The following is a 27,304-nucleotide window of genomic DNA, read 5'->3' as shown; positions in this document are numbered from 1 at the left end:
TACAAAACATTTCTGAGAAAGATATTAAAGACTGTCTAAATAAATGTAAAGATATACCATGTTCATGAATTGGAGGACTCAATATTAAGATGTCAATTCTTCACAAATTAATCTACAGATTCAACACAACCCAAAATCCCACAGACTTGTCTTTTAGAAATTGACAAACTGATTCTAAAAACTATCTGGAAATGCAAAGGACTTAGAATAACCAAAACAATTTTGAAAAAGAAAAAAAAATTCAAGGACTTGCACTACCACATTTTAAGCCTTCTTACAAAGCTACAGTAATAAACACAGTGTTGTATATTGACTTAATGATAAACATATAATCAATGGAACATAATGAAGAATTCAGAAATAGATCCACACATATATTAGATCAACTAATTTTCAAAGAACATACCAAGGTACAATGAGAGAAAAAAAGTCTTCTTAAAAAAATGTGTGTATTGGAACAACTGGAAATCCATGTCCAAAAAATGACCCTCAATCTTTATATCATACTGTACACAAAAATTAACTGAAAATGTATCACAGACTACATGCTTATACTCATTTTTTAAAAGTTGGGACACTGAAAATACAAAGCAGAGAGAAATCATCAGTAATAGTCCTAATTTCTTTAAGTTTTGTACCCTCCAGACACTTGAACTTTACCTGAAACTTCTTGTCTTCCTCAAACTTCTTCTGATCACATAATTCATTGTAATGTTCTTGTAACTTAATATGAGTTTCTTTAAGTGATGATAACTCATTTTTAATTTCATTAATTTCTCCATTAAGTTCTTCAACCTAATATAAAATTTAACCAAAATGAATAGTTATGTAAATGTGTTTTGTATGGGGGCGCCTAGGTGGTTCAGTCAGTTGAGCATCAGACTCTTGGTTTCAGCTCAGGTCATGATCTCAGGGTCATGAGATTGAGCCCTGGGTTAGCCTCTGCACTCAGCAGGGAGTCGGCTTGAGATTCTCTCCCTCTCCCTTTGCCCCTCCTCCCCACTCTCGTGCTCTCTCTCAAATAAATAAATAAATCTATCTTTAAAAAAATGTTTTGTATGAAGATATTTTATTAACACAAGCTTTTGGAAATAGTAAAAAAAAATAAAAATGATCCCAAAGTAATTACTAATATTGAGAGCTACCATTTATTGAATTGTGCTGAGTACTTAATAAATACAATTTCATGCTCATAAAAATCCCCAATTTACAGGTGAGAAAGGTGAGGTTCACATATGTTTAAGTAATTTGCCAAGATCAGGTGGATATAGTTGGGATCCAAACCCAAAGCTAAATATATGGGTTGTATTCTTAACTACATTAACCGACCTCTTGTTACAAATGAAAAATTATTATTTTTAAAATTCTCTAAAAGTTACACCTTCATCACTTTCTTTAAGTTTCATTTTCTTGTTGCAAATCAGACATACAGATCTTAACTCAACTGAGTGACGAGTAGTGAGCACTAAGTAGTGCAAAAATAACTGACACTTCAGCCTAATATTTACATCTATAAACGGGGCTTTCACTGGCTATTTAAAATCTCATAATCTTTTTCTTGGGGGAGTACTCTTTCTTGGGAACCTCAAATATAAGACAAAGTAAGTGCCACTGAGTCCCTGTAGAGGCTAACAGACATGAACTCACCTATTACTTTCCCTTCATCTCATCTATTTTTAACCTTTTAAAGATCTGTGCAAGGTCCTTCTTTTCCAAGGCTCAACTCTCAATGAGTTTTTTTATCCCATCCTTTCCTATCCCCCTCAAGGCCTAGTCTAGCACTAATCTCTTCTCTGTTGCTTATTCACAATCCTTCTCACTATACCAGCATGTTCTCTTCAGCCTTACAAATAGAACTAGAACAAACAAACCTTACAAAAAGAATATGCTCTTCTGACAGCCTTAACTCATTTTTCTCCTTGACCCAATTACTCTCTCTCTCCTTTTTATTTAAAGATTTCTTTTAGAGAGAGGAGAGAGTGTGCATAGGTTGGGGGAGGGGCAGAGGGAGAGAATCTTCAAGCAGAATCCCCGCTGAGAGTGTTGCATGACACGGGGCTCAATCTCAAAACCCTGAGATCATGAACTGAGCTGATACCAAGAGTTGGACACAACAAACTGAGCCACCAGGCGCCCCTCCCACTTCTTTAATATAAAAGTCCACACTTGGCTACTTTCAAATTCTAACTTCCCATCACTCCTTAACAACCTGACTCGTGCCCTCACTGTTCTACAGATTTCCCCACCCCACAGATATAACTTGCAAATTAGCAAAAGGATTTTTCCCAAGTTTCATGTCATTTAACAGCTCTGTAGCATGACTATGTTGACTACTTGTTCTTGGAACAGCCTCTTTTGTTTTCATGGCATTACTCTTCCTTTATCCTCCTCGCTTTCTCACCGTTCTTACAGGCTCCCTCTCCCACCCTGCCCCAACACACACACACACCCTACTCTTTCTTTTTTAGCCTTCTTCTATAGTTCTCCACTCCTTCGATAGATGATTATAACTATACCTTGAAATTTTATCTTTATGCTAATAAACCTTAAATCTGTATCTCATCTCCCAACTTCTCTCCTAAGATTAGATTCACATTTCCAAATGCAGAGTATGCATTTCAGGCTAGATGTCCTGCAGGCAATATACATTCAACAGCTTCCAAATTAAACACATTATTTTCATCTACCAAATCTGCTTCTCCTTTCACATTTCTTGTGTCAGTTAATGACATTATCATTCTACGCGTTATACTAATCTCAGAGTCCTGTTTGACTCCTTTCTCCTTCTAATCTTTATTATATAAAAAATATCACTATCCTGCCAATTCTTTTAAATGTTTTTTACATCTATTCCTCTTCTCTGTTCTCACTACTACTACCCTAATTCACACCCTCATGGGTTCAAGGTTAGATTATTTACAGTATTCTTCTTGCTGGTCTCTCTCCATAAAGCCATCCTCCATACTGTTGTAAGTTATTTTTCTAAAACTCAGATCTGACTATGTCACCCTTCTGCTTTAATATTCTCAGTGGCTTTCCATTACTTATAAAATAAAATTCAACTTCCTTAGTAAGGAGACTTTTGGAAGATGATCTCAACCTATTTTCCAATGTCACATTCCACATATCCTATGCTTTATTCAAATCAGACTGCTCATCACCCTTGAAAATGCAGTTTCATGCCTCCATGATTTTTCCCATTCTTTACTAAATGGAATGCCAACAAGATGGAAAGAGAAGTATAGGAAATGGGCACATATTGTTGGTGAAACCTTATTTATCTTTCGAGGCTAAACTAGCGTCATCTTTTCCCTAAAACTTTCTCCAACTTAGCTAAATGATAGGATTTATTTTGTTCTTTCACAGTAATTTGTTAATACTATTAAAACCACTCCATGCTATTGCACTCAATTTCATAGTTATCTGTCCATTTGAATGTGAGCTCTTTATTGATCTTTGTATTTTAGGCATCTCTGAAAATCCAGTACCTAGAATAATGCCAAACACACAGTAGATGCTCAATAAATGGTGTGAATTGAATTCCTTTTGTGACCTGCCCTCTCCTCTAAATAATTTCTGACCATTCTCATTTATTGTCTTTTTGTCTATATATACCCATTACTATAGAACTAGTCAAATGAAAACAGATACACGTACACTGTTCTTTGTAATATTTCTATGAATTTTAACTATATTGTCTAAAAATATTCACAAAATTTTATTTGTATAATATCTCTTTCACTGTTTGTTTTTTGGGGAAATAGCTGTTTGTATGATTCCATCTTAGTTTTGTCTGTATCTTTTTAAGTTTTAAAAACCCATCTTGATCCAAACTCAGTAGGAATACTTTCACTGTTCTTCACTCAAGAATGGTGAAAAACTTACATAGAGATAGAAATACAATTAAAGAGTAGATCTGACCTCCCATTCAAGAAAACTCTTACATATAATCATAGCAGCTTTTTCTTTAAAAAAAAAAAAGATTATTTATTTGAGAGAGAGAGCACGCGTAAGAGAGAGAGCATGAGCAGGGGGGAGGAGCAAGGGGAGAGGGAGAAGAAGACTCCCCACTGAGCAGGGAGCCTGATGGACTCAATCCCAGGACCCTGGGATCATGACCTGAGCTGAAGGCAGATGCTTAACCAACTGAGCCACCCAGGCACCCTCAGCTTTTTCTTACTTAACTATGTTCTATTTAGTGCTAAAGCATATGGAAGTGAAATGACTGTAGAAGCTAAAAAATCCTAAGACAAAACCAATTTCATACAAATTTATAGACTGAAGCCTCGCCAGTGAAACTGAATGCATATTTTTCTTCATTCAATTGATTTTTTTCCTTGTGGGAGGGGCATGGTGATGGTCTCAGGGGAAAATGAATTTTAATTTTCTGAGTGCAACTAATCTCTTTTTGGCATGGTTGACATATTTCAGTATATTCTCTTTTCACTTTACAGTTTTCCTTATCCTGACAGTACCATTTCCATGGTTTTTAAACATCAGGAATGAGAAGGAAGTGTTAGGATGCAATGTGAATTTGCTGAAGCTAAAATGAATATTACTATGCTTGTTGCTTAATAGTAAACTATAAAGAGTAAGCATTTTTTAGTATTCTGATGCAACTAACTACAAAATACTTTTTGAGATTTGGACAAATCTTACTAAATTCATCAGTGAAGACTTGATCTCTCCAAAATACAAATTAAGGGAACATGTTAGCTGGGAATGAAGTGAAAAGTCGAGTTACTTATATAACAATTTATATCAAAATTGTCTACAAGAAAATGTTTATCAAACTGGTATCTGGATATATATTAGTATAAAATATATTACATTATTATAGTATTAGGAAAAATACAGAATTAGTATAATAGTCCAAAATATCATCTTTCTTTCCCAAAATATACTTTTCATAAACTCATAGTGACTTGCTACTGTGTTAATTCTTTTAAAAGAATTGAAAGGAAATGAAAATACATATTAAAATAGAATAATCAATTTTGAGGTCTACCAATCTTTAAAGTGAACCTTTATTTTTTACAACTTTAATTTATACCATTTCATACTTTTATTGTCTACTTTACTAAAATGAAAATTTAGTGTAAAATAAATGGATGTGGTTTAAGGAAACAGCTATGTTTATAACATATCAACTCTTTATGATAAAATGTTAGTACTACAGAACTCAACTACTATATACATGTTCTAAACATGGCTTTAATACAGCTCAACAAAACTGCTGAGGAAAGCTAAATAGATCAGTTAATAGTACCTATATAGTTATTTTAATCATTTTCTAAAATACTGCGTTTTATGAAAAGATAAATTTTTTTTGTCACATATGGGAAGTCATTCAAATTATATATATCAATATTTATATTAGGAATACACACACATGCATATGTGTGATTTTTCATGCATGAAAGCATTATAGGCAGTTTTATTAAATTTAGCTTTTCAACAGCATTTACTTCTTGGAAACACAAGTTCAAGAAGAATATGTGTCTGACTTTATTCCTATATTGTTTTTGCAATATTTTCTTAGCATTAATAGTTATTTTAAATGTCTACAACTACTTAAATTATTTTAATATTTTACTATTTAATAAACCTACATGCTTTTTCCAAGTTCCCAGTGCTTTCTCATGCTCATTTTGAAGATTAAGGAACTTTTCTTCATTTTCTTTTACCTTCTCCCTTTGCAGCTCATTATCTCTTTCAAGGGTCTGCAATAAAATTAATTATCCAAAAAATAATCAATACCACATTAATGAATTTTGATGTGTTTTATGTTGCTTGGACCTTTGCTTCTAACATGCTGAAAGTGCCATACAGATCAGTGATAATGTGCTATCTCAACAATAATTTTCATAAATTAACAGAAAGGTGCTTATAGTTTAGTTAACAGGAAATAGGGGGAGGTTATGAAAAAGAAATGGCTATAAAAGGGTATAAAAACATTGCCATTATTCAGTTTCACTGCATAAGTTTTAATGTCCTGAAAAAGTAATATAAAGTACAGCACTGAAAAATATGAAATGTAGCATAATCCAGCCTAACTCTACTACAAAATCGTAACTACCACAGAACATTTTTCCATATCTGTTTATTTTAGAAATTAACTGGCTAGAAAACCCTTAAATACAATTTTAATTTTTAATTTCAAATTAACACTTTTTTAGTACAGCTTCAATATTTATCATATTAACTTATTACTTCATAAATTAACGTAATATAATCACCACTACACCACCCTCCCCCCTCAAAAACCTTTAAGAGTAAAAATACTGTTTTCTAAGACAAGGGTTTTAAAGTTATTAAACTACTGTCACCAATATTATTAGGTTTCTTCAATGTCTGCTGATAATCCAAGTAAACTTCTGTAAAAAGATAGATAGTTAAGAACTCTACCCACATGTCTAATACATCTGGAATTAAGTTCACTTGTTTATCATTATTAAAGTTATTTACATTCAGGGTAAACATTTCAAGCCACACAAAGGATACAGAAAGAAAGGTAACATGTCCTTCTATCAGCTCTCCAGTTCTCCTCCCCCAGAGGTAACCACTCTAACAGTTTCTTGCGTAGCCTTCCAGAAACTGTCTCTAAGCACACAAGTATATAAAATATATCTTTTTAAATACAGATGAGACCATACCGTACATATCATGTTCTTCTGTAATGTTTTTTCTTAAAAAAAAAAAAAGTAGTTCTTGCTTACTTTCCATACCATGAAGTACAGATCTATCTAATTTTAAAGGCTTCATAGTATTCTATTTAAAGAGTTCTCAATTATATCTAGAATACCAATACATAATGACATAATTATGTAAAATTATGGAAATACCTAATAAAAAGCATTTTACAGTTTTAACATTAAAATTCTCCTCTAGCACATAAAGAACATTATTGCACTTCAATAGCCTGCAATGAATACCTATTTTGCCTGCCTTTACTTCAAGATAATGTAAATATTTTTATAGAAGTCATGTGTTCTTCTTAATTTATAGGCAAATAATAGAGCAGTTTCTAAATATTTACGTGTTTATTTAATAGATGCTTACTGTTTTAACATTTTAACTAATACAGTATCTATTTATACTTACAACACCATATTTTGGAAGATATACAAATCAAAGTTTGGAGGAGATGTGAGAGAATATACTACCATATCTATTTAGTGATAATAAATGACCAAGAGTATTATGTTCTTAAAACAGTGTATCAGATATGTCAATCATTTCCTGTCCTGACCCATACATACCCTCATCTAAAAGAAACTGCCTATATCAGATACTCTCATTTTTTTTTTAAAGATTTTATTTATTTATTTGACAGAGAGACACAGCAAGAGAGGGAACACAACCAGGGGGTAGTGGGAGAGGGAGAAGCAGGCTTCCCACTGACCAGGGAGCCCGATGCGGGGCTCAGTCCCAGGACCCCGGGATCATGACCCGAGCCGAAGGCAGACGCTTAATGACTGAGCCACCCAGGCACCCCTCAGATACTCTCCGTTTCCACATTTTGGAGACTTTCCATCCTTCCATTATAATTTGGACCTATTGCTCTTTCAGTCTGCTACACTGATCAGGTGACCTCTGAGGATTTCCTTCTCTCTTCTGGGGTTGGTCTCTTGGCGCCTAGATTCTACTTCCTCTTTCCTGGTTTATTCCCTTGTCTTGGTAAAGCAAACCTTCCATTACTTCCCGATAAAGGAGGCACAGATGGCACATTTTTTGAGGCCCTCCATGTTGAAAATATCTTTTTTCTACCAACACATAACAATTCATTTGGCTGAATACAGTACAATTTTGCTTTAGAAATCAATTTCTTAGGGGTGTCTGGGTGGCTTAGTCAGTTGAGCTTCCAAAACTTGATTTTGGCTCAGGTCATGATCTCAGGGTCATGAGACTGAGCCCCATGTAGGGCTCCACACTCAGCGAGGAGTATCCTTGTTCCTCTCCCTCCCCGTCTACTCCCCCTCCCTTCTCTGTCTCTCAAATAAACAAAATGTTAAAAAAAATCAATCTCTCTCCAACCACTGAAGGCATGGTTCTATTATCGTCTATCTTCCAGCACTACCAGTGAGAAGCCTGAAGTCATTATGTTGCCGTTCTTATTCTTAATCCTTTGTATGTGACCTAATTCTTTTTTCCACAGAGTTTTAGAATCTTCTCTTTTAGTATAAAATTTCATAATGATATACATTGGTTTTGAGCAAAACAAACTCAAATTCTTCAGTTCTAGGTTACATTCTCCTATTATTTCTTTGGTCATCTCCTCTCTTTCCATTTTCCCTGTTCTCTCTGAAACTCATTAGACCTCTTGGACTGAAACCCTAATATTCTTTCCCTTCTGTTTTCCACCTTCTTGTCTTTTGGTTCTACTTCCTAGAAGACTATCTCAATATTACTCTCCAAACTTTTCACTGTACTTATGTCTGCTAAAATATTTATTTTAAAGTTTCTCTTTAATTCTGAGTTTTTTTCTAAAGACTCCTAATTCTTGTTTTTATGGATTAATAAATATATTTCTTGTAATAGTGTGTATTTTCTTAGTTTCTCTAATTTTTTTTCATTACCCTGTTCGTTCTGTCTGATTTGCATGGTAGAGACTGTCTTCAAGTGCCCAGTGATCCTTAACTGCATGTTCATATTCAGAATGAAGTATTAAAAAGCTGGTTGAAAGTTTTGTCAACTGTAGGTTGATCTGGTTGAGCAATTTCACTGGGAACACTTCACTGGAACAGCCTGAGCAAGTTAGTTCCCCCAGAGAGGAAACTTCATTCTCCTGTCTGGAAGTGGTAAAGCTAGCTGTTCTCTAAATGGGGAAACAGAGCAGGGAGGTCTCAGATTTCAGTACTTAGATTTCCACCCTGTTTTCAATATAATTCTCTCAGGAACATATTGGTAAATTGGCTCTAAAAATTTTTTTTACAGCATTTGTCAATTTTAAACGTTCCAACCAGGGGCAATTTCAAGCCACCACTAGTTTTACAACCAGTTCACAAAATGACAAGAACTTTAACAAACAGCTCTCCCTGGTATAAGCTGTCTCGAGAATACTACTGGATTTCCCAACCTCAGTTGCCCTCAGACTCTCCAACATGAATTGCCAATCTTCTGCCAAGTAGAAGACAGGCAGTGCCTTTTTGTGCAGGGTAGGGAAGAGAACTGGGAGGTAAGATAGCTTCTAGCTTTTTATACAGACCTTCTAGCTCTTGGCTTCCGTTGCACATCCAGCTTCTAGAGGCACATGATGCAATTCCTGAGCATTCCTGCACCTTTGACTTGAGTTTCTACTTTCTTTCATTTGCTAAGTAAATTACTAATTTTCCATTTGGTTCCCACTTAAAACTTAATTTTTATTGTTTCTTCTCTTTATTTACTTGTCCTTGTGGATTTATTAATGTCATTTTATTACAGTTTCAGAAGGAAATAGAAGTTAATGTGTAGGTTCAATTCAACATGTTTAACCAGAAGCCCAGATCTGGCAATATCTGAACTTACAAAGATTCTGAATTTATTCATTTTTAATCATTCATTAATTTAATAAAATTTAATGAGCTCCTACTGTGTGCCAGATACTCTTTTAGGCTCTTAATGCTACATGCATGAAACTGTTACTGTTCTCGTGGAATTTAGACTTTATCAGAAAATTATTTGTATCTGGATTAACAAACCCAAAAGCCATTCTGAAAAAAATGAATATTGCAGCAAGTCAAAATAAAATCATCTGTTAATGTTTTAATATACCACAACCTAAGTAATTTAACCCTGGCTAATACTATGACTATAGGAGCAAACTAAGTAAATTATTCTTGTTAAACACTATGACTACAGCAGCAGAAATACACTACGTTTAGACTAAACTATAATTAAATCATAGTAGAAAATATTCTCTCTCATGAGAATTCAGGTCTCTATGCTCCAAACTATACCATTAAAAAAACGAGACAGATGACAGCATGATTGCAGAGCACTGAAAAAAAAGTAGGCCATTATGAAGAGTAATGATCCCTTTTAATACAGGTAGAATTAGAATGCTCCTCAAGAAAAACACTTGAGATATCTATGCAGCATAATCTTCAGCAACAGTTCAACACCAATATTTTGTTATACTATATATCAGTGGTTCTCCAAGATCAGTCTATAAAGTACTAATCCATGACAAAATTACACTAGTTAATGGCAAACAAAGTCTATACAAGTCACCAAATGTCTTTTCTTGTAAAGGACTGTATCTATTCTGAGATTATATCCTTAATATGTGGCATTAAAATATTCTTTTTTATAAAATAAAAGCGATGACAGAGGGTGTTGCTTATTTTTAATGTCCTTACTTATCAAAATAAAAAGTTGACCATTCTATCTTGTTCTTGTCAATACTTTGCATGAAATTTCCATATGAAATCTAGTTTCTCTATGTACTATCAAGGCTCAAATAATAATGGTGCTAGTTAAAGAGGCATATGGATTATCTAAGATATTGGCACTTAGAGGTAAAAGATCCTGGGACCATAGTTAGAGTCTTTGTTAACTCAAAGAAACACGTGCCTGTATGTCTCTGTGACTACTGCACACTCCACAGAATTCAACAACACATAAACATTGCATTTAGAGCTCGTGAAGGGTAATTTAAAAGTCGTGGTTTTAGAATAAGTAATCTAACAAAGGTGGCAGTCTCACTGATCTAGGAAGAATACAATAACATTGTAGTGTTGTAGAAATGGTCCTAGAGTAGAATCAGGTCAAAAATTTAATTTTGGGGGGGCGCCTGGATGGCTCAGTCATTGAGCATCTGCCTTCAGCTCAGGTCATGATCCCAGAGTCCTGGGACCGAGCCGCACATCAGGCTCCCTGCTCGGTGGGAAGCCTGCTTCTCCCTCTCCCACTCCTCCTGCTTGTGTTCCCTCTCTCGTGTGCTCTCTCTCTCTCTCAAATAAATAAAATCCTAAAAAAAAAATTTAATTTTGGGTTTGCCACTAATTAGGAAGCCTTGAACTGTATCACTTACACTTTTTGGATCTCTAGTTCACCATGAAATGAAATGATGGGATTGGCTGTTCACTAACATTTTGTTCATCCTAAAAAATCTGTTTCAACTCCTTTAAATGGACAAGAAAACAATCCTGATAACTGCTACTCCATAAAGAATTTGGGTAAATTCTATTCTATATTTCTTGGGAGAAGGTTCAAAGTATTAGAGAAAGTCCCAGTCATCTATCTGTAGGGTGGGTAAAGGACGTGGGGGGATACTTGCTTATAACTGGACTTTCAGAGAAATTTTTTCACTAGTCTTACTGGAGGAGGTGAAAAGGGGAAGAGGAAGGAAGAGTTTGACGCCAGAATGCTTCTTCCCTCTCCCAGGTCTAAGTTTTACAGTATCGGGGCCAGGCAAGAGAAATGAAGAGGGCAAAACTCTCTTTACATGATTAGTCAAAGAACATCAATGGTGAGGAGACAAATCTTGCATTGTTCAGGTTAAGTGTGGTTCCATTCAACGATGATGAAGTCAGCATAATTTGTGCGACCCAATGCAAAATGAAAAAAGCAGGGAAAACGCACTATTAAAGGTACTAAAATACAAAACCTTTCCCTTCCTTCATGGTTACCGCACCCCCCCTTTCTCTCCCTGTCAACTTATCATGGTGTTTTTTATTTTCTATTTAATGTCATGTATCCCTGGGCAGGGAGATATTCACAGAGCAAATGCAGATCCTCACAGATGCCTAAGGGCCTCACCACACAACTCAGAACAAGCAAGATCCACCAGCTATGGGGCTCCACCTCCTGCAAGCTACTAGACCCATGTACTATGCCCTGGCTGGAGGTGGGGAAGTCAATCTTTCTGTCCCAGGGGACCTCTGCCCCAATCCATGGCAGATGGGTAACCCCCAACCGATAGCAACTGCCAGGCAGGGGTATACCTCAGTATCTGGATTGAGGACTGACTCCCTGCGAAGTCAGGGAGTGCCAACACACTGCCAACCTGAGACAGGATGCTATAGGACACATGCAATGGACCCAGACCCTCTCTGTTATATTTAGGCCTCCACCAAAAGTAAGGAACAACAGTAGAACACAGACCTTTCCCCACCAATGTGACCACATCAGTGGTGGGGCAGATACAAAGAGGATGAGGCCAGGCAGGGCCCAGGATAACAAAGCATGGAAGAGCCAGCAGTCAAAAACTGGTCCTACGAGGCAGCAGGAGACAGAGAAAGCTTAGGCTCTAAGCCCCTAATGCATGCTCCATTTTCCCATCAGCCTTAATTTACAAAACATAAATTCAGAGATAAAAATTAATAAAAATTTCGGGGCACCTGGGTGGCTCAGCTGTTAAGCGTCTGCCTTCAGCTCAGGTCATGATCCCAGGGTCCTGGGATCAAGCCCTGCATCGGACTCCCTGCTCCACAGGAAGCCTGCTTCTCCCTCTCCCACTCCCCCTGCTTGTGTTCCCTCTCTCGCTGTGTCTCTCTTTGTCAAATAAAATCTTTAAAAAAAGTTAAAAATTTCAAGAGAGTGAACACAGAATGTTAAGCCTGAAGCACAAAGCCCCTCTGAGTATGGGTCCCTATGCAACTGCACCGATTACATACCCAGGAAGTTGGCCTTGGCCTCCGCTGATAGTGGTCTTTACGTGGGAGGCGACTGTAGTTTTCTTGAGGAATGTTCAGCTTCACCTTCATTACCAAGAATCCCTTCAGAGGAGCACAGAAATCTTCCACTGGTCCCCCCAGTGGAACACGTGCCCAGCTCCTTCTCTTGAATTGGACATCCCATTACTTGGCCAGTGGCACACAGGACAATTTCTATCCTTCCACTAACCTCCATGTTCCTTCATGTGGAGCCAAGAAACCACCAAAGTTCTCTCTTCTGCACCTTTCCTGGGCCATACAGTATCAGAACAAGGATACTACACTTCAAGCCCCATTGGTACATATCACTCCAAAAACTTTTGTCCTTAAAATCTCTGGACCGTAACTGCACTAGTCTATATGTTCTTGGTATAATTCCAAACTTCAAGAAACATGCCAAGTTCTTCCACATGAACTTATCACATTTTACTCTATTGGCAACACTAGAGTGGACCTTTGAGTTTCTAGAGCATCTCAAGCATCCATCTACAAAACAAGATGGCACTTTCCCCTTTTTGTACCCCAGTCTTTACATGATTGTCACATAGACTCCTTCACTTAGCTTATAAAGGAAAATGTACTCCCCCTCCCAACTAGGGATGTAATAGAAAAGCCTCTCTTATTGAAATCTCACTCCCAAGACATCAGTGACGATAAATTCTTCCCCCCTCCAATCATTTTTTTGGACCTGCCCTTAATTTCTGGAAATTCACTAACTACTCTCTTCTATTTTCAGTTTTGGTCTTGGTCACAATTCTAAGACAAAAAAAAAAAAAAATCCCATCCAATCTTTTACAAAATTAAGTCAGATACTTGATAAAATTGAACATTTAAATAGTAACTTAAATGTTAAAAAAAAATACGTTCATTACTTTAGACACTGATACCAAGTTGATGAAGGCCATATCTTATCCCTAAAATTCAAAATGATCTCAGATAAAGTTGGGCAGATAAATGCAACTAGACAGGTAAAACTCATTAAATGGAAATATACTATCTATATCACTATATACAACCTGATTATTTTCTTTTAACACCTTCAGCTTTGCTTCCAGTTCAGTACTAACTTGAGTTTGATGCTGAAGTAACTGCTGCATATGCTGGAAAGAAATGATGATATCCTTTAAAAAAGTATAAATATGATCTATCAGTTGGAGGAATTGTAAGATTGTAGGTATGTTTCTAAATTAATTCTTAAACTACATTTTCTAATTTCTTAACTTATCTTTATAGTTTAATCTTAACACCATAATAAGACAGTGAAATAAACTAGTACCACATTTTACTAACTTAATATATAAAATAATTACATTGTATGATTTCTTACAAAGTACTATATCCAAGAGTTTTTCAAATAACTAACAGTTTTTTTAAATTATGAGACACTACTGGAAAATGTAAAGAATTTAAAACCAAAACTTTCGTTGGCTTGTCTTAAAAACAGTAAATGTATCACTCCTGAAATGTCATATTGCTAATGAGCTAGGATGTCATAGTATGTATTAGAATGAAATGGAGGAAAAGCAGAAAAAAAAAAGAAACGAGAACTTTTCTTTCACAGACCTTTTTTAAATAGAAGAATTATAAATATCAAATAAATTCAAATGAGGGTATAACATCCTATAAATGCATGCTCTAAGCATACATACATTTCAATAATTATCTGCTAGGGTACCAATAGTCTAAACTATCAAGGGAAAAACTGATTTATTTTTATTCTATTTATTCGTTAAATATTTTAATGTAATATTTTCCAACTTTATTAAGATATAATTGACATATAACATTCTGTAAACTCAAGTTGTACAACATGATGATTTGGTACATATATATAGTGCTAAATGATTACCCTAATAAGATTAATTGACATCTCTATCACTTCACATAATTACCATTTTTGTGTGTGTGGTGAGATTATTTATAATCTACTCTCTTAACAACTTTCAAATATATAACACAGTTTTGTTAACTAAAACCATCATGTTGTACATTAAACTCCCGGAACTTACTCATCTTACACCTGAAGTTTGTACCCTTGATGAACATCTCCCCATTCCTTGGATCTATTTTTTAATGGAGCATATGTGAGACCGGTTAAAAAGGTACACTTGTATCCATTCAATAGGCCCTAACTGAGTGCTTACTATGTGCCGGGAAACTGACCTAGACATGATTCCATTTGTTATTTAACTTAACTTCTTTATTTCCCACATTATACCTGCTTTTAAAAATATTTACTGGCTCTCAAAATATCTTATGATTGCTTGCCTTTTTTTCTTCTTGAATATGTGTGATCTCTTCATTAATCTTCTTATTTAATTCCAACTCCTTTAAAAAATTGAGTAATTTTAAAGTTATGATATAAAATTCAGCAAATTCTACATTTCATTCAGTGCTCAATACGTTTAGGAGAGTCAGGAACCCTTCTCCTACCCCAGAGTACCAACATGCATTTGCTGGTGAAGCAGTGGCTCCTAGTGAAATAAAGGTGGTACGAGACACCCAGCATAGGCTGCTGTGCAAATTTTTTATAAATATTCGCGTTAAAAAATTACAAAATTCCTCATCTCCAAAAGCTTTTCTGGAGATACCTCTGTACCATAGATTACCTGACATTATATGAAAATGGAAACAAAATGGTTATAGACAAATTTTATTGTCTTAAATTCTTGCTGATAATGGCAAAAATTACCTAATAACAAAAAATTATTCACAATATCTTTTTTTACTATGTATATTAACTTTACAAAGAAGGAACATTTTTATATTATAAACCTGAAATTCTCATTTTACAAAAACAATTATATAAACATAAATACATTTAATTAAATACCATGGTGAGTCTTTCTTGAAGTTCTTGAAATTTTTGTTCTTTAATTGTTAAATGGATGTTTTCTTCTCCCATCTTATGTTGACATGTGACCTTGGACTTTATCAAGTCTGACGTAACTTGTTTTAGTTCCTTAACATAAGAAATATAAACAGTAAGTTCAGTATAAACATTTCATCAAAGAAAGGTATTTCTGACAGTTTTAAAGTCCATTTTAAACCTATCATTATAATTTACTGTATTTCACATATCAAGATAATACTACTGGTCCATCAAGGTCTATTTCCCCTAGTTCCCTTGCAAGATAATTAGCCAAGGTGGGAATGCTACAGGGATAGAATGCATGATTTCTTTCCCTTAAAAAGAGCTAACTTCCCTTAAAAAGATACTAACCAAATGAACTAACCAACCAGAAGTAGGGTGTTTTCAACTTATTTAACAAAAATCTTCTGAGATTAAAAAAATAATAAGAGTATCAATTTCCAAGTTCATTAGCATCTAATAAGAAAAATTTGTGTGAGAAATAATCATAATCTAATGTGATGAGTGCTATATTACAGAAATGTATAGAAGCATAAAGAAAGAAAGAGATTGGTAGAGGGCATCAAGAAGGCATTATTAGGAAAAGTGGTTTCTGAATTGAGTCTTTAAAGATAAATTTGCAAAGAGGACAAAAATGTAGACATTCTAGACAAAAAGACTGTACATGCACAAACGTGCAGAAACACGAGAGTATGGCACTTTTCAGGGAAACAGAATAGATTATGGCTGGAGCTAATATGTAATGGATGAGGGGGAGGAGTAGAGTATTCATGGTTGTGGCTAGAAATCTGACAGGATTCAAATACTGAAAGGGATTTGTAGGCCAAGCTGAAAAGAGCTTTAATTTTATCCTATAGGCAATGAGGAATTAATAATTGAAGGATTTTCAGTAGGAGAAAGTCATAAAATTTGTAATTCAGAAAAATAACTCTAGCATCATTACAGATTATTAGAATTGAAGAAGATACAAAAGAAGTCTTCATTTGTGAAGTTACATGTTCACTTAGCTTAACAGATATCATCCAAACACATTATAATTCTAAAATACCAACTTCTGAATTGGTGTGTAATTTATTTTTCTGCTGTTCTGTGTATACTGACTATATTAAATACTCAAGAATCCAATTTTCACATTCTTAACTACACAGTATCTGAACTCCCTTTGAATTTTGGAGGAATTCTACATTATAAAAGTCCACTGTCCATAGAGGAGCCAGAAATGCCAGATACTAGCTTTATAAGCATGAGGCCAAATTCTGCTAATCAGATGCACCTGTCCCGGATATTGGATCAGGAAGCAGTATCACAAAGAACAAAAACTGTTGCAAATCCTTCTGTTGTAGGCTTTAGGGGCAATGCTAGTAACAACACATGTCCATGGGCAACAATGGTACCACTGTAGGAGCGGCATCTACTACAGTCAACAGTGACAGTACAACCTACAGTGTACTAATATACTTTAGTTTTTAAAAGATTGTATGTAAGAACTGAATAAATAATAATAACAAAAAACTCTTGTAGAAAAAAGTTCATTAGGTTGGTAGATTACAGGAAATTGTTATTTTCTTCATTGTACTGATTAGTATTTTCTCTTTCTTCTAAAGTAAACACATATTTCTTAAGTATCAGTGTATAGGAGATATATATATATGCATATATATATATAGTGTAGTATATAATAGTATATAAAGCTATGGAAATGGGCAATCACTTAGAGTTATTAGTTAGAAGAAAGAAGATGGCAAATGACTGGGTCCTAAAGAACTCCAACACTCATGGATTACAGAAGAAGCTAATATAGAAGGCTGAGAAGTAGAGTCAACTGAGGTGGGTGGAAAATCAAAAGTGTAATACTCAGGAAGCTGAAAAAGGAGCAGCCGAAAATAGGGCTGCCAATACGTCCAGAGTTCTACATGTTATACCTTCAGATGCCACATAAAAACTCACCCAATTATAACTCAATACCTAGTTCAAAATCCAGGAAAAAGGATTAATGGTTTTAGTTCACATGTCCCTTTCAGATATGTGCACTGCATAAAACGACTGCTAAAGTAACTGCACATGGGTCAAGAGATAGGATTTGACTCTTAGAAAAGCAGGCAGACAAATTGATGGCCGGTACAAAGAGAACAATCAACACGTACTGAATCATGAAAGAAGTCTGAACAAAGGAGGTATGCCTTGAAGAATGAATAGTATACTAGATATCCTCCATTTATCTGTCCTGACTCACTCTCCACCTTTTCTTCATACTGCTCTGTTCCCTGTGTGCTGATATCTGTGGATACAGCAAACAATTTTTCTTGCCCTCCGGCTCCTGGTTGGGTTCAATCTCTGGAAGGCACCAGCAAATCAGTATGCTGGGAAGACAGATTGAGGTATTTCCCTGTTTCCTCCCTACCTGGCCACAAAATGACAATAGCTCTCTACCTTTACCAAAGGTCATTGCACCTACAGCTCTCTCCAGGTTCCCAGTATCTGCTTCCTTCCCTTGCCCCCTCAGGTTTACGTGGTATAATCATTCCCCCACCGCTTCTATCCCTGTGGTGCTTCAATGCTCCTCCTGGTTTCCCCGAATGCTGCCCTTAACTTTGTAAACAGCTTCTTCATCAAACTTTTCTCTTTTACCCATTCCAAGGTACCATCTATTTCCTGACTCAATCCTGTTTAATTCAAGTAAATTGAATTAAAGTGTGGGGAGGGGATATGGAGGAGAGCAAAGGCAAAAAGGAAGGAATAATGAAGAATTATAATGATTGCAACAAAGATTTTGCATTAAATAGAACAGAAGATGCTTAAGAAGCAGTAGGAAATGATGTTGAAGATATAGAATGGGGCCAGACCATGGAAGCTGTGAAAAGCCAATTAAAGAAGTATGGGACTAAATCAATATGTTGTACACCTAAACTTACACAATGTTGTATGTCAATGATATCTCAATAAAGCTGGAAAAAAATTTGGGACTTGATTTGGTAGGCAAAAGAGAACTATTCAATCTACCCCATTCCTTCTATATATACTAAGTATCTAGCATGTCAGGCACATGGAAGCAATGCATCAAACTAGTAACCCAGTAAAGTCATTCTGGCAATAAGAATGAATAAAAACCAAGGGCGCCTGGGTGCTTCAGTCAGTTAAGTGTATGCCTTCAGCTCGGGTCATGATCCCAGGGCCCTGGGATCCAGCCCCACATCAGGCTCCCTGCTCAGCGGAGAGTCTGCTTCTCCCTTTCCTCTCCCTCCCCCTGCTCATGCTTGTGTGCACTCTCTCTTGCTCACTCTCTCAAATAAATAAATAACATCTTTTTTTTTTTTTTAAAGAATGAGTAAAAACCAGATAAAAGAACACTGGCTAAGGGACTATTTTATTAATCCAGACATGAGATGACAAATGTCTATACTATTAAGAAATGAAGAATGGCAAATATGAGATCTTCTAAAGGAAGATATAATTGAATAGACAAAGGGAATGAAGGAAAAAGATTATTCCAGAGTGTCTAGGTGAAGCTAAAAGAAATGAAAAGAAAAACCATGAAATGTGGAAGAGAAAGCATGACAATGGAAAGGAAATGGGAAGTCTGCTTTGCTGATGAAGCAGATGAAAATGTATTAAGAAAACAAGAAACAAGAGATGAACAATGTTCTGAGACTGTTAAGAAAGCCAAAAAATCCCAAATCATTATGCCTGAGCCATAGGTTGTTGTTTTATTAAAAAAAAAAGTCCTTCATTCATATTTTTTCAAATTATAAAAGGCTATATGTGATGAATTCCCTCAAAATGAAGTTTCAATGTCCCAGCAATGGTTCATCTTCACAGTCAGCAAGAGGATTTCCTTTGAAAGAAGAGTTGCATGAATTTGGGGGGATGTGGAGGGAGAAAGGAGGGATATGGAGAATGAAGAATTAATCCAATGTGTGCCCGGCTGACCCTGAAATTACAGTAAGTCATAAAAGGAGACGATCTGCAGGCAGTTGAAAAAATAGAACTGAGATTAAGGGAAATCTGAGGCTGGAAATATAAAGTCATCTGCACGAAGTGAATGACTGAATCACAGAAATGAGAGCTCACTGAGAGAGACCTTAGGATAGAGCTTTGGAGGAATGGAAGAAAAAGGATAATCAGGGAGCCAAAGGAATTTGTACCAAAAGACCCTCAAAAAGTGAGCTATCATACAGATGTTATAAAATGAACACATTTTATATTTTAAACATCTATTATTTTGTACAAAACACATTATTCTGTAATTAAAAACACAAAGCGTCAGTATCAGGATGCTTTGGTTACTAGTATTAGGAAACCATACAAATAATAAGGACATTTATTCTTCCACATAAGAGAACGTCCAAAGTTGGGTAGGTTCTCCACTTTTATTTAACATAGTACTAGAAGACCTAGCTCCAGCAATCAGACAACAAAAAGAAATAAAAGGCATCCAAATTAGTAAGAAAGAAATAAAACTTTAACTATTTGCAGATGACATGATACTATAGATAGAAAACCTGAAAGACATTACCAAAAAACCACTAGAACTGATAAATGAATTCAGAAAGTCATAGGATACAAAATCAATGTACAGAAATCTGTTGCATTCCTATACACTAATAATGACGCAGCAGAAAGTGAAATTAAGAAAACAGTAAAATATCTAGGAATAAACTTAACCAAAGAGGTGAAAGACCTGTACTCTGAAAACTACAAAATACTGATGAAAGAAACTGAAGAGGACACAAAGAAATGGAAAGACATCCCACGCTCATGGGTAGTAAGAACAAATATTGTTAAACTGTCTATACTACTCAAAGCAATCTACACACTTAATGCAATCCCTATCAAAATACCAACAGCATTTTTCACAGAATGAGAACAATTCTAAAATTTATATGGAATCACGAAGACTCAAATAGCTAAAGCAATCTTGAAAAAGAAAAACAAAACTGGAAGTGTCACAATTCCAGATTTCAAGTTATATTATAATGCTGTGTAATTGAAACAGTATGCTACTGGTATAAAAATAGACACAGATCAATGGAACAGAATAGAAAACCCAGAAATGAACCCACAATTATATGGTCAATTAATCTTTGACAAAGCAAGAAAGAATATGCAATGGGAAAAGGACAGTCTCTTCAACAAATGGTGTTGGGAAATCAGAACAACTACATGCATAACAATGAAACTGGACCACTTTCTTATACCATACACAAAAATAAACTCAAAAAGGATTAAAGACCTAAATGTGAGACCTGAAAACATAAAAATCCTAGAAGAGACCACAGGCAGTAATGTCTCTGACATCAGCTATAGCAACATTTTTCTAGATATGTCTCCCAAGGCAAGAGAAATAAAAGCAAAAATTTGGAACTACATCAAAATTAAAAGCTTCTGCAGAGCAAAGGAAACAATCAACAAAACTATAAAGCAACCTATGGAATGAGAGATATTTGCAAATGACATATCCAATAAAGGGTTAGTATCCAAAATATATAAAGAACTTATAAAACTCAACACCTCAAAAATAAATAATCCAATTAAAAATGGGCAAAGACATGAACAGACATTTCTCCAAAGACAACATACAGATGGCCAACAGCCACATGAGAAGATGCTCAACATCACTCATTATCAGTGAAATGCCAATCAAAACTACAATGAGCTGTTGTCACCTCACACCTGTTAGAATGGCTAAAGCAAAAAACTCAAGAAACAACAAAGTATTGGCGAGGACGTAAAGGAAATGGAACATTCGTGCACTGTTGGTAGGAATGCAAAGTGGTGCAGCTACTGTGGAAAACAGTATGGAGGCTCCTCAAAAGTTAAAAAGAGAACTACCCTATGATCCAGTAATTGCACTACTGGGTATTTACCCAAAAAATACAAAAACAACAATTCAAAGGAAAAGGGATACATGCACCCCTGTCATTATAAGTAGCATTATTTACAAGAGTCAAGATATGGAAGCAGCCCAAGTGCCCACTGATAGATGAATGGATAAAGAAGATGTGGTGTGTGTGTGTGTGTGTGTGTGTGTGTACATATATACACAATGGGATATTATTCAGCCATAGAAAAGAATAAAATCTTGCCATTTGCAATAACATGGATGGAGCTAGAGAATATAATGCTAAGCAAAATGAATCACAGAAAGACAAATACCGTATGATCTCACTCATATGCAGACTTTAAGGCAAAAAGAGAGAGAGAGAAACCAAGGTAACTGATGATTACCAGAAGGGAGCTGGGTGAGGGGGATGGGTGAAATAGGTGAAGGGGATTATGAGTACACTTATCATGATGAGCCCTGAGTAATGTATAGAATTGTTGAATCACTATATTGTACACCTGAAACTAATATAACACTGTATATTAACTATACTGCAATTAAAATACAAAATATTATGCAGCCATCAAAAGGAATGAAATCTTGCCATTTGCAACGACGTGGATGGAACTGGAGGGTATTATGCTGAGCGAAATAAGTCAATCAGAGAAAGACATGTATCATATGATCTCACTGATATGAGGAATTCTTAATCTCAGGAAACAAACTGAGGGTTGCTGGAGTGGTGGGGGGTGGGAGGGGTGGGGTGGCTGGGTGACACATTGGGGAGGGTATGTGCTATGGTGAGTGCTGTGAATTGTGTAAGACTTTTGAATCACAGATCTGTACCTCTGAAAAAAATAATACATTATATGTTAAAAAAAAAAAGAAAGATAGCAGGAAGGGGATAATGAAGGGAGTGGAAATCGGGGTGGGGGAAGACGAACCATGAGAGACTATATGGACTCTGAGAAACTGAGGGTTCTAGAGGGGAGGGGGGTAGGGGGATGGGTTAGCCTGGTGGTGGGTATTAAAGAGGGCACGTACTGAATGGAGCACTGGGTGTTATATGCAAACAATGAATCATGGAACACTACATCAAAAACTAATGATGTAATGTATGGTGATTAACATAATAAAAAAAGTGAAAAAAAATAAACATAGATAAAAGATTGTTAAACATCCAACCTGGAAATAACTACTATTGCACATTTAAGACTGTGTGTGGGTAGGTGTGTGCACGTGCATGCAGGCACACACGCTTTTTTTCTATAGATATTTTTACTTCTACTAAGATGAAATTACACAATAATTACTATTTTGGAAATGTTTTTTCCACTTAATATTACCATTAGCTTTCTATGCGGCAAAGATCAATGGAGACCATAATTTTAATACCTGCATGATATGCCACTTCCTAATGTATTTAACCAATCTCAATTAGTAGAGCTTCACATTACAACAGTGTTTGTAAGTATTGCTGTGCTGTACATTCTGGACTTGTTTTGTTATTGTTTGAAGATAGTACTCCCGAGAGAGGAAGAATTAAAGTCTATGAACTTTTTTTGCAGCAATGAGACATGTTGCCAAGTTATCTGTTCAACAAATAGATTTCCACCATCAAAAAAAAAACAATAAAAAAATTTAAAAAAACAAACAAAAAGTTGGACAGGTTCTTGTGTTGGTTGATTCAGGCACTCAATGATGAGGATATTTAATAAAGATTAGGTATTATCAAAGACTAGGATATTTTCATTTCTCCACTTTCCATTCTTGGGACTGTCCTTTCTTCCATTGTTGGGACTATAACAAGAGGCCAATTTAGGTACTGCATAGCAACTGGTCTCTTCCTGGAACTCCTTCTAAAAGAGTAAGAAGATTTTTCTTTGAACCATTTCCGGCTGGCCAGAACCAGATCACAGGCTCATTCCTGAACCAAACACTGACATGAAGAATGGAGATTATATTAACTATCTTAGAGACAGACTGATCATATAAAGTGGACTGAATACTGGGGAAATTATCACAATGTCCACTACAAGAAAAATTTCAGCTAACATTATAAAATACATAGGTTGTTTAGGATATTACTGACTACAAATATTACATAGTATAATAGAAGATAAATGGAGAATTTTTTTACAAGCTGACTGACAATGAGTAATTCACCTACTCTTTTTTTTTTTAAAGATATTTATTTATTTATTTATTTATTTGAGAGAGGCAAGCAAGCAAGGAGGGGCAAAGGGAGAGTGGGAAAAGAATCCGAAGCAGACTCTGCACTGAGCGCAGAGCCCAAAGTGGGGCTTAATCCCATGACTGAGAGATTAGACTGAACTGAAACCAAGACTCACTTAACCAAATGAGCCACACAGGCACCCCTCACCTACTCTCTTTAGGTTTTGGTTCCCTTTACAAAAAAAGGAGAGGCTGGATCCAGTTAATGGTTTTTAAATTGTGCTCTGAAAAGTCCTAGACACCCCATGGAGACCATTCATAGCTGCTAATAGAGAAGAAAGAGCCCCTAGGTATAGCTCCAGTGTTCCTCCAAGCCTCCCTTCAAGCAACAGCAGCTCTACCTTATTCATTTTAATATTGAGCTTCCACATCTTGAACTGAGGGTTCTGCAGCTCAAAGAAAGACAAAAACAAGATTAGATGATCCCTATGATTCTTTGAAATTTAGAGATGATCTGAAGAAGATAGTTTGGAGAGAACGAGATGTAGAAATAGAAAACAGTTCATGCATGAAGGGAGAAAGAGCAGTTGATGAGTCAGAAGGGGTTTCAGACTTTCCTCTCTGATAAAGGAATTTAAAGGCAAATGAGTCTGTTTCAGTTGTCTTGAAAGACTATACATTATAAACCACCTACAGTCTGTGGTGCCGAAAAGCTGAATCTAACAAAACTGCCTTAATCCTAATCTTAACCTAATTTTACTTGCAAGTAACAATAATCCCATAAATTTCTATGGCATGTTTAACATTCTGAAGCGCTTTTCCATGCGTTTATTGTTTTATATTTATTACACATATGTAAAACAAGAAAGGCCGGGATCATTCCACTCATATGAAAAACAAGAAAACAAAAGGGGGAAAAGAGAAAAGCAACATCCATATAGGTGTGGGTCAAGCACCTCTTTGAGATGACTATAATTGAAAGGTTTAGTTTTAAAGAAAAAGGTAAAGTGATGAATTAAGATAAACAGAATAAATGAGAAATATTATGCAGGGAATTATATGTTGGCAGGAAGAGACTAAAGGGCTGGGAGAAGTAGTGGGAACTGAAGGACTAGAGGCAGAAAGAACAGATGTGAGAGTATCATGTGTGGTACAGATGATAGAAAAAGATGCTCTGGCTGGAGAAAGAGGAGGGCCGAATGAAAGAGCCCAAAAGAAGCAGTGTTTAATGATAAAATTTCAAGGTAGGGACATAGTAGTCTATGTCTTGACTCTATATCTTTAGAGTCAAGTAGTCTATAGATATTTAGACTCAAGGCATATAAAGAACTGATATTGCAGGACTGTGAATAGTTAAAAATTTCCCTTTCTGATAAATATATGCTTCTCTTCTCTAAGAAAGAGAAGAAACTTATGTGGATAAATTGCTTATGTTGCTATCACTATTAGAATGGTTAAGACTGTAGGTTCTGGAGTCAAAATTTGTCTAGGTTCCAGTCCTGGCTTTATTTTCCTTGTTATTTAACTTTAGGTAACTTATTTAACTTCCTTCTGTCTCAAGTTCCTAATCTGTAAATTAGAAATACAATTTTTTAAAAACAAACTGTGTGGCGTATAATACTCCATGCAACAAGTATTTGCTGAGCATCTACTATGTGTCAGGCACTGTTACCTATTACTACTACTAAGGTGAATCCAAGGGATTCTAGGATTTTTTTTTCTACTTTAAAAATAGACTAAGTCTTAATAATGGTATAATTAAATATCCTTTTATTTATTTAAAGAATTAAGATTCATTCTTTCAAAGCTAACAACAGTAAGAATTTTCCTATAGACCATGTGCTCCTCAAGGAAAGGTGCCGTGTTTTATACTTATCCCATAGCAGCTTAATACATTCAAGGAATTTAAAAGAACTAAACATTATATCGACTATAAGAAGAAAAGTAATTAACATGATTATGAAAAAAATGTGATTGTCTTTACCTAAAAATAAGATCTGATGAAAGCAAAGGTTGATTTATTCAGGATTTAAAAAATGACAATAAAAATATTTGGTGAGAGCAGTAGATGTCAGCCAGACAAAGTATTATTAATGACACGATAGTTCACAGTCAGTTTGCAAGAATGAATAGAAAGTGGTAGGTTTAAGTATGGTGCTGAGGGTTTAATCACTGATTGAACCAACTGGTTTCACTCCATTCAATGTAACAACCACAGTCCTACAGATCACCATGTTATATAGACAGATACTACTGGTTTAAATGTGAACAGACCAGTACAATAATAGAAAAATAAAGCTTAGTAGATGGTGAGTCACTAGCATTATGTTAACTTTAAAAGAACAGCATATTTTTTGGCTAGAAAATAACCCTGACTGTTGTAATCGACAGTCTGAAATTTGTGAATTTAAAATAGGTTAATTCTTCATTATAAGTACAGATCCAAGAATATGCTAGAAAACAACAATTACAGAAATAAGATAGTATAATAAAACATTACTCTAGAACTAGAAGGTCTTTGACTTAAATTTATTGAACAAAAGGATGTACTGACCTTATTATTTCCACCCTGGATAAACATTTGAAAACATGGGATGGTAGTCAAATTCACTATGCATACTGAAGGATATTTAAAAAAAAAAACAACAAAAAACTAGTAATTTCAGCAATTAATTTAACTTCTTAAAAATTTAGGAGATTAACTCAAAAGAAAAATATCTGTTAGAGGACCTCAAAGTTTTAATCTCAACTCAGATTTATGGGATGTTTAGCTAATTTTTATATTGTTATCCAGTATTTAATCAAATATCATCTGAGTATTAAAAAGAGATCTTTTGTGCTCAATTGATTCCACTTTTTTAAAAAGCCACCAATAATACTGGGCTTAAAATAATGTACATCTTTCTTTACACAATGGTGTTTCCAAAACCTTGCTTTCAAGCTGCTTTTTTGTGTACTAAAATGGTAGTTTTAAAATTTTCACTTTGAACTTTTAATTTTTTTATATTGGGTTTTCCTAAAGCAAGATGCACCTGTAAGAAATAAACATTCAGACTAGTTAGAAATTATTAGATGCTTTTTATACTAGTTTTAGACTTGTGAACTATTCTAAGTTCAATCCTAAAATGCAATGTTCTGATAAAAGTACAATTAAACTGAAGCATATATTGCTAAAACATATTTATATCAAATGGCTTATAATTCTCTGAATTAATAAAAGAGGATTCATTTTTCTAAAAGTTATTTTTTCTGTCAAGGTAACAAAGTGCAACAAACTTCTACAGTTTTCTATACTTTTCAACAACTGAAAATATGAAGCTGTTGTAATCAGCTAAGTTTTCTAGGAGATACTCTAAAATGCATCAATTCCTATTACAAAAATTGTAATGAAACAAGGAAGTGGGAAAGGGGAAGGTAAGAGTGAAAACTCAGTATATGGCTGACAAAAGTAAAAACTAATCATTTCTTATGTCTTTCTTTTTCTCTTATATATTAATTAATCTTAAGAGCATAATAAATTAAAATCAGAGACCTCCATGAAATGATTTTCCACTGAAAATATGCTTTTGATTTTATAGCCCTTATAGCTTTTAAATATCCTGAACTTTTAGTACATTGTCTGTTTTCTAACCACTTTATTCAAAGCTGTTAGTGAGCAAGTAAACAGCACATGCTTTGATCTCATTAAATTACAACTTATAGTTCCTAGAGTCATAAATATTGTGCTCTTTTTTCCTTTACCCCTCCTTTTCTGGTACAGGGTAGTCTGTTAAATATCACTATCTCCTTGAGTGCTGT

General features: G+C 35.1%; 1 protein-coding gene across 4 annotated transcripts in view; it reads right to left on the bottom strand.

The window, feature by feature from the left end:
* CCDC73 (coiled-coil domain containing 73) overlaps window positions 1–27,304 on the bottom strand; it is a 181,735-nt gene that overhangs the window by 16,220 nt on the left and 138,211 nt on the right. For all 4 annotated transcript variants that reach the window (XM_073904792.1, XM_073904793.1, XM_073904794.1 and 1 more), the window contains 5 exons: window positions 15,472–15,600; window positions 14,907–14,966; window positions 13,655–13,759; window positions 5,613–5,723; window positions 661–795 (listed from right to left, as the gene is read on the bottom strand). In XM_073904792.1, the coding sequence (XP_073760893.1) occupies window positions 661–795; window positions 5,613–5,723; window positions 13,655–13,759; window positions 14,907–14,966; window positions 15,472–15,600 (540 nt within the window). The remainder of the gene's footprint in view (window positions 1–660; window positions 796–5,612; window positions 5,724–13,654; window positions 13,760–14,906; window positions 14,967–15,471; window positions 15,601–27,304) is intronic.

Source organism: Callorhinus ursinus, unplaced genomic scaffold, assembly GCF_003265705.2.
Source record: "Callorhinus ursinus isolate GAN/ISIS: 27379988/994484 unplaced genomic scaffold, GSC_fseal_2.0 scaffold21, whole genome shotgun sequence".
Classification (NCBI taxonomy): domain Eukaryota; kingdom Metazoa; phylum Chordata; class Mammalia; order Carnivora; family Otariidae; genus Callorhinus; species Callorhinus ursinus.
Note: the sequence above shows the minus strand (reverse complement) of the source record. Positions and strands in the feature narration are given on the sequence as shown.